This window comes from Agelaius phoeniceus, chromosome 28 (genome assembly GCF_051311805.1).
Source record: "Agelaius phoeniceus isolate bAgePho1 chromosome 28, bAgePho1.hap1, whole genome shotgun sequence".
NCBI classification, from domain to species: Eukaryota; Metazoa; Chordata; class Aves; order Passeriformes; family Icteridae; genus Agelaius; species Agelaius phoeniceus.
This window is the reverse complement of record NC_135292.1, coordinates 5,826,593-5,839,145: the sequence shown is the minus strand read 5'-3', so window position 1 is coordinate 5,839,145 and position 12,553 is coordinate 5,826,593. Positions and strand designations below refer to the sequence as shown.

Below are 12,553 nucleotides of genomic sequence, written 5' to 3'. Positions count from 1 at the left end.
GCTGGGAGGGACTGGGATCATCTGGGGAGGGACTGGGACTAGAGCAGGGGCAACTGGGTTCAACTGGGACCATCCTGGGAGTGTCTGTAACCATAGGGGAGTGATGGAAGCACACTGGGAACAGCTGGGCCCATGCTGGGAGCAACTGGGATCCCACTGGGGGCACTGGCATCAGACTGGGAGTGACTGGGAGCAACTGGGATTAGACTGCAAGGGACTGGGATCATACTGGGAGTGGCTACACTCATACTGGGATTATACTGGGTGTGAATGGAACCCGACTGGGGCTTACTGGGAGCTACTGGGCCCATGTTGGGAGGAAAATGTGACCCACTGGGAGCAACTGGGATCGGCTGGAAGGTTCTGGAACCATGCTGAGAGGACTGAGACTACAACTGGGGCAACTGGGATCATACTGGGAGCAACTGGGGCCACCCTTTGAGCAACAGATGGAAACTGGGATGATGCCAGAGGAAACTGGGAGGAACTGGGAAAGACTGGGATCATTCTGAGGTAACTGAAACATACTGGGAGTGTCTCTAACCATACTGGGGGCACTGGAACCACACTGGGAACAGCTGGGACCATGCTGGGAGCAACTGGGACGATGCTGGGGGAAACTGAATCTACCCTGGAGGCAACTGGGCACGACTGGGACCCTGCTGGGAGGGACTGGGACTATTCTTGGGGCAACTGGGATCATCATGGGAGGAACTGGGAACAGCTGGAATTATGCTGGGAGCAACTGGGATCACACTGGGATCCCAGTGAGAGCAGCTGAGGCCATGCTGGGTTACACTGGGATCTCATTGAGAGCGACTGGAATCACACTGGGATTGACTGGGAGTGGCTGGTTTTGCGGATTTTGGGGGTTTGGATTTTGAGGGATTTTCTTGGCATTTTGAGGGGGAGTTTTCTGGGGGTGGTTGGGAGTTTATTGAAATTTCTTGTGGCTCTTTTTGAATTTTGGGGATTTTACTGGGATTTTGTTGGGATTTTTTGGGATTCTCAGAAATTCCTGGGGTTTTATTGAGATTTTTAGGAGATTTTGGGGCATTTTAATGGAATTGTGGTGGCATTCAGAGGGATTAATTGGGGATTTGGGTTTTTTGGGATTTTTTCTGGGATTTGGGGGGTTTTGTGGGGTTTTTTGGTTGTTGCCAGGATTTCTTTGGGCTTTGGGGGAGATTTTGTGGGGCTTTTTCTGGTTTTGGGGACATTTTGGGGGTTTGCGGAGTTTAATCAGGATTTTTGGGGTTTTTGGCATTCCAAAGGATTTTGTGGGCTTTTATTGGGATTCTAGGGTGTTCTGATGGGATTTTGAGAGATTTAATTGGGATTTTGTGGGTTTTATTGGGGCTTTCACGGCTTTTAAGGAGATTTTGGTGCCTCTCAGCCCTTCCCCACACCCAGGGACTGCCCCAAAACCCCCCTAAAATTCCACAAAAACCCCACAAAATCCCCAAAAATTACAAGATAACCCTCAAAAACCCCAGAGAATCACCAAACATCCCAGTGGAACTCCCCAAAATTTAAAAAACTCCCCAATTTTTCAGTAAATCCTTCCCAAAAAACCTACACAACCCCAACAAAACACCAAAAATCCAAAACACCCCAAATCAACAAAACCCCCCAAAATCACATAACCATCTCAAAACCCAACAATTCTCCCCCAAACCCCCAATAATCCCTCCTAACTCCCAACAAAATCCCAAAAAAGCCACCCCCAAATCCCCAAAACCCCTCTCAGAACCCCAAAGTCCCCACAAACCCCCCCAGACTCAGTGGGGCCGTCCTGGATCAGGGGGCACCGGCCGGTGGAAAGGAGCCACTGCAGGGGGCCCTGGGAGCTTTTTGGGGAGGGGGCACCATGGGAGACCCCCCAAAAACCGGGGGGGGGAACCCCTGCTGTGCCCCCTCCCCCCGAGACCCCCAGAGCCCGGTTCAGGGTGGGCCTGGGACCCCCCGGGACCCCCAAATCTCCCCTGGGACCCCCAGAGCCCCCCAAGGTTTTCCCAGGACCCCCCTGAGAGCCCCCAGACCCCAATGGGGCCCAGCCCAGGATGTCCCCTGAGACCCCCCCAGACCCTTCCCAAGACCCCACCCAGGACCCTCCAGACCCCTCCCCAAACCCAACTCAGGCTCCCCCAGCCCCTCCCCAGATCGCGCCGGGACCTCTCCCCAAAACTCCCCAAATCCCCCCCCCCCCACCAGACCCTCTCCCAAAACCCTTCCAGACCCCCCAAAGCCCCTCCCCAAACCTCCAAAACCCTCCAGGACACCCTCAGGACCCCCCAGAGCCCTCCCCAAATTCCCCCAGGACCATCCCAACAACCCCAGACCCTCCCAAGACCTTCCTACGACCCCTCCTCAAAACCCCCCCAGACCCTCCCACGACCCCCTCCCCCTCCCGAGACCCCTCTTAGGACCCATCCGCACCCCCCAGGTCCCCCCACAGTGCCCCAGGACCCCTCCCCAGACCCCCCCAAACCCCCGGACCCCTCCCCAAAGCCCCCCCAGACCCCCCGGACCCTCCCCCGCCCCCCCCCCCCGATCCCCTCTCAGGCCCCTCCCGCTCCTGTCCCGAGCCCGGGGGGTCCCGGCGGCGGCGGGGAAGGGGGCGCCGCTTCCGGTCGCCTCTGATTGGCTGGGACGGCGCAGGGGAGGCGGGCCTTGCTGGGGGATCCGCGCCGTGATTGGTTAGTTAAGGGATGTGCAGCGCGCTGATTGGTTGGTTCGGGGCGGGGCGCGCCGCCATTGCTGGGAGCCCGCACACGCGGTGGAGGCGCGCGATTCTGAGGGAGAGCGGAGCTGAGGTGGGGCCGGGGGCAAACTGGGGGGGTTTGGGGCGGGTCTGAGGGGAAATTGGGGATTTTTGGGGGCATCGACGGGAAACACGAGGGTGTGCGGTGGGTTTGGGGGAAATGAGGGGGTCTGAGGGGGCTTTGGTGGGTCTGAGGGGGCTTTAGGGAGCTTTGGGGGGAGCTTGAGAGCGTCTGGAGCGTTCTCAGGTGGGTTTAGGGGGAACTGAGGAATTGGGAGAGTCTGGGGGGATTTTGGGGGATTGCGAGAGGAACTGGGCGGTTGTGAGTGGATCTGGGCGGTTCTGAGGTGGGTCTGGGGAACTTCGAGGAGTCTGAGGCGATTTCATGAGGTTTGGGGGGATTGAGGGGTCCGAGGGGGATTTGGGGCAGTCTGATGGATTTGGGGGCGTCTCAGGTGGGTCTGGGGTGAATTTTGGGGAGAACTGGGGGGGGTTGAGGGTCCTGGGGAGGTTTTTGGGGTCCTGGGGAGGGTTTGGGGGTCCAGAGAGGTTCTGGGCCAACACTGGGGGAGCTCTGCGGGGTTGGGCGTTCCTGGAGGGGTCCTGGGGGAGATTTGGGGGTCCCGGGGGGTCCCAGGCCCACCCTGAACCGGGGTCTGGGGGTTTCGGGGGGAGGGGGCACAGCAGGGGTTCCCCCCCCCCCCCCCCGGTTTTTGGGGGGTCTCCCATGGTGCCCCCTCCCCAAAAAGCTCCCAGGGCCCCCTGCAGTGGCTCCTTTCCACCGGCCGGTGCCCCCTGATCCAGGACGGCCCCACTGAGTCTGGGGGGGTTTGTGGGGACTTTGGGGTTCTGAGAGCGGTTTTGGGGATTTGGGGGTGGCTTTTTTGGGCTTTTTTGGGATTTTGTTGGGAGTTTAGGAGGGATTATTGGGGTTTTTGGGAAGAATTATTGGGTTTTGGGATGGTTATGTGATTTTGGGGGGTTTTGTTGATTTGGGGTGTTTTGGATTTTTGGTGTTTTGTTGGGGTTGTGGGGGCTTTTGGGGGGAGATTTATTGAAAATTTAGTGAGTTTTTTAAAATTTTGGTGAGTTCCACTGGGATGTTTGGTGATTCTCTGGGGTTTTTGAGGGTTTTCTTGTAATGTTTGGGGATTTGTGGGGTTTTAGTGGAATTTTAGGGGGGTTTTGGGGCATTCCCTGGGTGTGGGGAAGGGCTGAGAGGCACCAAAATCTCCTTAAAAGCCCCGAAAGTCCCAATAAAACCCACAAAATCCCAATTAAATCTCTCAAAATCCCATTAGAACACCCCAGAATCCCCATATAAACCCACAAAATCCTTTGAAATCCCAATAACCCCAAAAATCCAGATTAAACTCCGCAAATCCCCCCAAAATGTCCCCAAAACCATTAAAAGCCCCAGAAAATCTCCCCCAAGATCCAAGGAAATCCTGGCAACACCCAAAAAACCCCACAAAACCCCACAAATCCCACCAGAAATCCCCAAAAAATCCAAATCCCCAATGAATCCCTCTGAATGCCACCACAATTCCAATAAAATGCCCCAAAATCTCAATAAAACCCCAGGAATTTCTGAGAATCCCAAAAAATCCCAACAAAATCCCAGTAAAATCCCCAAAATTCAAAAAGAGCCACAAGAAATTTCAATAAACTCCCAACCACCCCCAGAAAACTCCCCCTCAAAATGCCAAGAAAATCCCTCAAAATCCAAACCCCCAAAATCCGCAAAACCAGCCACTCCCAGTCAATCCCAGTGTGATTCCAGTCGCTCTCAATGAGATCCCAGTGTAACCCAGCATGGCCTCAGCTGCTCTCACTGGGATCCCAGTGTGATCCCAGTTGCTCCCAGCATAATTCCAGCTGTTCCCAGTTCCTCCCATGATGATCCCAGTTGCCCCAAGAATAGTCCCAGTCCCTCCCAGCAGGGTCCCAGTCGTGCCCAGTTGCCTCCAGGGTAGATTCAGTTTCCCCCAGCATCGTCCCAGTTGCTCCCAGCATGGTCCCAGCTGTTCCCAGTGTGGTTCCAGTGCCCCCAGTATGGTTAGAGACACTCCCAGTATGTTTCAGTTACCTCAGAATGATCCCAGTCTTTCCCAGTTCCTCCCAGTTTCCTCTGGCATCATCCCAGTTTCCATCTGTTGCTCAAAGGGTGGCCCCAGTTGCTCCCAGTATGATCCCAGTTGCCCCAGTTGTAGTCTCAGTCCTCTCAGCATGGTTCCAGAACCTTCCAGCCGATCCCAGTTGCTCCCAGTGGGTCACATTTTCCTCCCAACATGGGCCCAGTAGCTCCCAGTAAGCCCCAGTCGGGTTCCATTCACACCCAGTATAATCCCAGTATGAGTGTAGCCACTCCCAGTATGATCCCAGTCCCTTGCAGTCTAATCCCAGTTGCTCCCAGTCACTCCCAGTCTGATGCCAGTGCCCCCAGTGGGATCCCAGTTGCTCCCAGCATGGGCCCAGCTGTTCCCAGTGTGCTTCCATCACTCCCCTATGGTTACAGACACTCCCAGGATGGTCCCAGTTGAACCCAGTTGCCCCTGCTCTAGTCCCAGTCCCTCCCCAGATGATCCCAGTCCCTCCCAGCATGGTCCCACTCACTCCCAGTTGCCCCCAGTGTGGTCCCAGTTCTCCCCAGCATGGTCCCAGTTGTTCCCAGTGTGATTCCAGTCCCCCCAGTATGGTTCCAGACACTCCCAGTATATCCCAGTTGCCCCCAGCATGTCTGTAGTCATTTCCAGGCACTGCCAGTGGCCACAGTAAGGTGTCAGTTATCCCAGTATGATCCCCCAGTCATGCCCAGTATATCCCAGTTGCCCCCAGCATGCATCCAGTGCTTCCCAGTTCCTCCAGTTTGCTTACAGCATCATCCCAGTTTCCCTCAGCTGCTCCCAGTAGCCCAAAGTGTGATCCCAGTCGCTCCCTTTCAACCCCAATATGATCCCAGTAAGCTCCAGTTTGATCCCAGTCACATGCCAGCCCTCCCAGTGGGGTCCCAGTATAATCCCAGTTGCTTCCAGTCTCTCCCAGTATGGTCCCAGCTGCCTCCAGTGTGGTTCCAGTTGCTCCCTAGATCAGCCCAGTCAGTCCCAGTATGATGCCATTTGCTGCCAGCGTGCTCCCAGTTGCTCCCAGTCAGGCCCAGTCTGGGGGATGATGTGCAGGGTGTGCTCCCAGTCCCTCTCAGATCCTCCCAGTATTAGTCCAGTCCCTCCCAGTATGATCCAGAGATGAGCCCAGTGTGCTCCCAGTCCCTGCCAGTATGAACCAGTTGTGCTCCACATGGTTCCAGTTGCTCTCTTTCACCCTCACTTTTGTTCCAGTCACTCCCAGTATCCCCCAGTGTAGCCCAGTTCCCTCCAGCATCTTTGCAGTTCCTTCCAGTATGATCCCATTTGCTCCCAAGCACTCCCAGTCAGCCTCAGTGTAGTGGCACTCACTGCCAGAATGATCCCAGTCAGCTCCAGCATGATCCCAGTTCATCCCAGTATAAGCCCAGTTGTTTCCAGTCACCCCCAGCGTGCAGCCAGTCACTCCCAGTTGCTCCTGGCGTGATCCCAGTTGCTCACAGCTGTTCCCAGTCACCCTCAGCATAATCCCAGTCACCCTCTGTACGATCCCAGTCTGATGTCAGTACAAAGCCAGTACAGCCCCAGTCGCTCCCAGTACGATCCCAGTGCAGCCCAGTCCCTGGCAGTGCTGCCACTGCTGGGATCCCCCAGGCCTGTGTGCGTTCCCCCCTGGCGGATGTGCCGAGAGGAGCCCCAAGGGCTGGCAGGGGCCAGGCAGGGTCCCCAGCAAGGCCCAGTTTGGATGTGCAGCCCCCAGTTTGCCCAGTTTGCCTCTCCTTTGGCCCGGGCCGGGTTCCCCCCGCCCGCAGCGGCTGGGAGCAGCCGAGAGCCCCGCGCTGCCCATGCCGACCTGTCCCGGCTCCATGGCCGCTCCTGCCGCGGGCTGCGAGGGCTGCGGGAACGGGGCACCGAGGGTGTGGCTGCTGCTGGGGGAGGAGGAGGGAGGGAGAGAAGGGCAGGGATGGAGGGGGAGGAGGAGGCGGGGTAAGGGGGGAGGAGGGGGAGAAGGAATGGAAGGGGAGGGATGGAAAAGGAGAAGGAGGTGGGGAAAACAGAGAGGAGCGGGAGGAAGAGGAAGAGGAGGGACAAAGGCGGATCAAGGCTGAGCTGCGGGAGCCACGCGGTCTCGAGCCCTGCCTGAATTCGCAGCCCCCACCTGTGGGATCATCACCCCCCCCCCATGGCTCCGGTGAGCGAGGAGGGGGAGCCCAGCCCAGATATCCCGAGGGGTCCCTGGGTTGGGTTTCTGGGGGGATGTTTGGAGAATGAAGAAGTCCAAGGCTGAGCGGAAAAGGCCCCTCGGGGGGACATCGGGGGGTGGCGGTGGCAGCTGCGGGCAGAGGCAGCCTGGAGGAGCAGAGCCCTGTGTCCCCCAGGAGGCCAAAGTGGGGGGGCCAGAGAGGGGGGAGCGCCGTCATTGGCGGGAGCCTCAAGAGCCTGGAGAGGGGCAGGGGGGACTCCTTGGAGCCGCTGCAGCCCAGAGCAGAGAATGAGGGGAGAAGGGAGCCCGGGAGCCCAAACAGCCCCGGCATCCCGAAATGGGGAGAGCCAAGAGGGGGCAGTGCGTCCCCAGAGACGGCCTGGGGGGATCTGGTTGCCCTTGCCTGTGGCACGGAGGCAAATCCCATGCTGTCCTTGTCCTTCCTCGCCCAGAGCAGGAGCTGAGCATGGAGAGCAGGGAGGACAAATGCCCGCGGCAGAACCTGGTGGCAGAGGCCGTTTTGAGCGGCTCCACGGCGCAGGAAGCCAACGGGGAGGAAAAGGCCCGGAGATGCCGCACGATGAGGGGCTGCAAACGCAGATGGCGGGGATGTGAGGGGGAAAGAGGCAGCCTGGGCCGGGAAGGCGGCTGGAGATGGAGGCAGAGCTCGGAGCTGGTGCTCCATGAGCAGCTCCATGATGGGGAGAAGCCCCACACGTGCGTGGAGTGTGGGAAGAGCTTCAGGTGGAACTCCGACCTGATCAGGCACCAGAGGATCCACACTGGGGAACGACCCTACGAGTGTGGGGAGTGTGGGAAGGGCTTCAGCCGGAGCTGCAGCCTGATCCTGCACCAGAGGACCCACACAGGGGAGAGGCCCTATGAGTGCTCCGAGTGTGGGAAGAGCTTCAGCTGCAGCTCCAGCCTGATCAGCCACCAGAGGAGCCACACTGGGGAGAGGCCCTATGAGTGCTCCAAGTGTGGGAAGAGGTTTCAGACCAGCTCCAGTCTCCTCCAGCACTATTGGATTCACACAGAGGAGAGGCCCTTCCAATGCCCCGACTGTGGGAAGGGATTCCAGCGTAACTCCACCCTCGTCACCCATCGGCGCATCCACACTGGGGAGAGGCCCTACGAGTGTGATAAATGCAGGAAGAGGTTTCTGACCAGCTCCAAGCTCCTCCGGCACTATCGGATTCACACAGATGAGAGGCCCTTCCAATGCCCCGACTGTGGGAAGGGATTCCAGCGCAACTCCCACCTCGTCAGGCACCGGCGCATCCACACCGGGGAGAGGCCCTACGAGTGTCCCCAGTGTGGGAAGAGCTTCTCCAGGAGCTCTCACTTGACCCGACACCAACGGAGGCACCGGTAAGGGAAGCCCTGCGAGTGCCCCGAGTGCGGGAAGAGCTTCGTGCGCTGCTGCAGCTCCATCCCCCACTGGAGGAGGCACTTTGGGCACAGCCCTGGTCACTCACATTCCCTGTGATCCATGTTGGGAACACACCTGCCTGCTTGTCCTTTGGTTTGGCCTGAATTTTTTTCTCTTCTCCATCTCTCTGTCCTCCAAAAGTCCGGAGGGATGGAACAGTCACCTCAAAACCACTCTAATTCCACTGAAAATAACTGAATTTTAACCCCAAAGGGCTCAATTCCACCTCAGATTGCTTGTTCCTTCCTCAAAAAACTCAATCCCATGCCAAACTCACTCCATTCCACAGCTGTCAAGTTGAGATGGAGTTGGAAGGAGATTGGGAGAAGTGGGATCTCAATTTGGAGCAGTGGGATGGGGATTGTGTGGGGCTGGGTGTGTGGGATGTATTTGATAGCAAATAAAACTTTCAGAGTTACTGATTTCTGTCCCGTTCATTTTCAGTCAGTTCTGTTTGCAGAGTGCCACCTTCTCAGCTGATTCAATTCCTATAAAAGTCCCATTTTTTAAATCATCTAACCCAAACAATCCAAAAATCAATATCAAAATAAAACCACCTGCACACAATTAATCTTTTGAAAATAATTTTAATTTTTCAAGAGTACTTAAGGATGTTATTAAAGTTTAATTGTTTGGTTGAAATGTCTGAGAAATTGTACTGGTGTTTGCTTTTGTGTTTAGTATATTTGTAATATGCATTGTTTAACTAAGATGTGTTAGATTGCATGGTAGTTTCTTTAGATATTTTTAATCTAAAGTACATTAGTCATCGAGTTAAAATTTTTAAAAGGTATTTCTTGATATATAATTTGTTTATTTATATGCATTGGTAATATTATAGTAATACTTATTTTTGGTTTGAGTTAAATCATAGTTGGAGTATTGCAAAGAAGAGTTGATATTTTTTTATTATAATTTATTTAATTTCAATTATTATTTCTTTGTTTATAATTTTATTGCAATTTGTTGAGGGGATAGGAAGGAAGTTCAAGGGCAGGAACATTTTTTCCTGGCTGGGAACTGGAATTCCAGACCCTGGGAATGTGTGCAGGACCCCACAGACTGGGATCAAATATGGGCTGGGATCACGTGGATGGGGATCACGTGGGTCAGAACCCTCCAGACCAGGATAGCCTGAAGTGGGATCAAATATGGACTGGGACTGTATGGACTGGGATCCCGGGTTTCTGGGACCATATGGATCAGGCTGGGACTGTTTTTTAAAGTAAATTATATATATATATTTAATATATATATATTTAATATATATATATTTAATATATATATTTATATATATATATATTTAAATATATATGTAAACTATATATATATTTTGTTATATAGTTTTTATTTCTGTCGTTAATTAAGCTTGTTAAAAGGCTTGTGTTAAACTGCCTGCTTGGATGGGATAACATCCAATGCACACGGGGTGAGGACACCTGTACAGATCTGCCAACTATCAGCACTCCCCGTCTGAAGGCAGAGTGCACCAAGGCCCAAAAACTGGAGGTGATAAAGAGAATGGACTAAAGCCACAGCCAAGGAATCTGCATGCTCTAAAAAGGCAGATCCAGGGCAGAGCCATGCTAAACAGTTCTTGGAAGATGTAAACTGGGTGCATCTTGGCACTGAGGCAGGAGCACCCTGTTACCTTCAGGGATCCCCTGAAATACCTTTCCCCTTACATCAGCCTGGTGCATATTCATAGAGCCTCATGCACAGCAACTGGGAAGGGTTTAACACTTTACTGGGTATATTAGTGTTCAGAAACACATAATCACCAGAATGATTATATGCAGGTGCTTTTATTGAAAAGCTCTGGGTGTCAGGGGTACCAACCCAAATCTGACTCCGACATGGGTTCGGGATGAACATGTTTTTATATTCTATCCTTATATAACTTTCATGTTAATGATTAAACTTCAATTGTTCTATTGTATACATAGATTTCAGCCAAGCATGGGCTCCTTGTGGCCCCCCTCAAACTTCTAACATAGTTCCTCATGATTCTTCTTATGATTAAACAATAATTATATTTAATTACTAAACAATCATCACATCTAAAAATTATATCATTTATCATGTTCTGCTTACACAGGTGCAATTTCACATGATCTGGCAAGCACAAAGCCTAACATTTTCAGAGTCTATTTTTGACATTTTTCCAGGGCCCCACTATCATTCTCCCCCCTTTGAAAGCATTTTCACTTCACTATAGGTGTAAATGTTTTCACTTGATACAGTCCTTTATTTCTCAATTTATTCTTGACGTTCTTCAGGTCCATGGTTGATGTAAACGTTGTCGTGGATGCTGTCACGAACTGGAGAACCAGAAGATGGTGGGCGTGGATCTCGTGTCAGAGCCTTTATTATCTTCTGGTTCCAGGATGTTTTCTTCTGTATCTCTCCTTTCAAGATGCTGTGAACTAACCAAATTGCTAAGAATACAATTAGTAAGATTATCACACTCTCAATGATAGATTTAATCCATGAACTCACATTCCACCCTAACCCTTTAAAGATTTTGCCTAGCCAGGTCGTAGTCAAATCCTTTTGCTCTTCTTGTGCTTCATGCTCTCTTTGTTTCAACTGATTGATGTCACATTCTACATCTGCAGTTACATTTGGGATGTGAACGCAGCAATGACCAACCCGTCCCTTTAAAAATCCACATCCTCCATGCTCTTTCAGGAGTAACAAATCTAAGGCTAATCGATTTTGTAAAGTCATTTTTGTGGTGCCTTGTAATTGTATGTTTAATTCTTTAAATCCTTCCCGGGTGACTCTTGCCAGTCTATCTACCTGACCTGTAAGTTTGTACAGCATCTTCTACTCTGATAGTTTGCTATAGGACCAAGCAAAGACTCTCGGGCCCACCCAAATTTCACTCCACCAGAGGGTTCTTGCCAAGTGTCATCTGGATTTTCATTGTCTAGAACTTCTCGTCTTGCTCTTATCTGCAGAAGTTCATGTTTTCCGTTAAATGGGGACTTTTTCCAAATTGGACATGAGGTTGGGAGGCCTAAAGTAATTTCCTTTACTTTCCCATCTACAGGCAGATGTGTTGTCCAGGTGCCATCGCTTGCCGCCCATACAAATTGTCCTGGACCTCGGACTGTACTCCTGGTACATCCTACAACTGCTTTATAATTCCCTCTGCCTTGTTTATGTTTGATCCCTCTGCAAGCACAGCCAGTTTGTAGGGCTATTGCCAGGGGTGGCATCTGCTTTTTCTCTGCATCATCAGAAGTGCAGTCATAAGTTTTATTACATGCCCACCAACTTACTTGGTCTGCCCTCGTTCTGCTACTGGTGGCAGTGTTTGTTACTGCTGGATCTGTTTCATTCCCGGAGCCTTCCCACTTAATGCACCAAGGGGTGTTTGCCATACATTGGAATCTTTGAAGGATACTCACAGACCATGCACTGTCCCAAGGCTCTGTCTGATCTTTCTGATCCTTGGCCTCACACTTCCATACCAGAGTGGTTTCTGTAACATTTTCTGTAATCTTTTTATAGTGTGGCAAATAGCATTGCCATTGTGTGATGCCTCCTGATTCTCCCATAGGGGTTCCTAGTGTGCCATCACTTAGAATACTGTCTTTCTGGCCCATGGGTCTCATCCATGTTCCTATTTTCTCCCAAGTTTCCTTGATTACTTGCCTCGATTCGGGTACCTGTTTGCATGCAATTGTTTTGTTCTTTTGTATTTCAGGTAGTTTTGCTGTTATGATTCCCCAATTTACTGGATCTCCTGCTGCCCTTTGGTATTGGCAGACAGGCAGTTATTCTACAGGTGTTTTGCATTTTGGCAAAGTCCTTGACTAATCCAATCATTACATTCTCAGCCCAAACTGCATTAGAAACCTTTATCACCTGTCTTTCTGCTTGTACCTCTCTCTTCATTCTAGAATGAAGAGTGTTTAGTTGATCTTTTTGCATTCCACATCCCAAAGACATTAATGACCATAACATTGGCACAATTACTGATAGCATTCTCAAAGTGATTAAACACATCTTATCTGCAGCCTTGTTGGTTCCACAGTTTACACAGGCCGTGATCCAGGATG

The 12,553-nt window shown here is 52.2% G+C and overlaps 2 protein-coding genes across 2 annotated transcripts in view; one reads left to right on the top strand and one right to left on the bottom strand.

Moving 5' to 3' along the window:
* Positions 1-12,553, bottom strand: part of LOC129126583 (uncharacterized) — a 311,266-nt gene that overhangs the window by 132,983 nt on the left and 165,730 nt on the right. The gene's annotated exons all lie outside the window — the stretch shown is intronic.
* On the top strand, positions 2,716-8,611 carry LOC143696100 (uncharacterized). The gene is made up of 2 exons (XM_077191307.1): positions 2,716-2,816; positions 7,509-8,611. The coding sequence occupies exon 2, from the start codon at positions 7,518-7,520 to the stop codon at positions 8,424-8,426; it is 909 nt and encodes a 302-aa protein (XP_077047422.1). The 5' UTR covers positions 2,716-2,816; positions 7,509-7,517; the 3' UTR covers positions 8,427-8,611.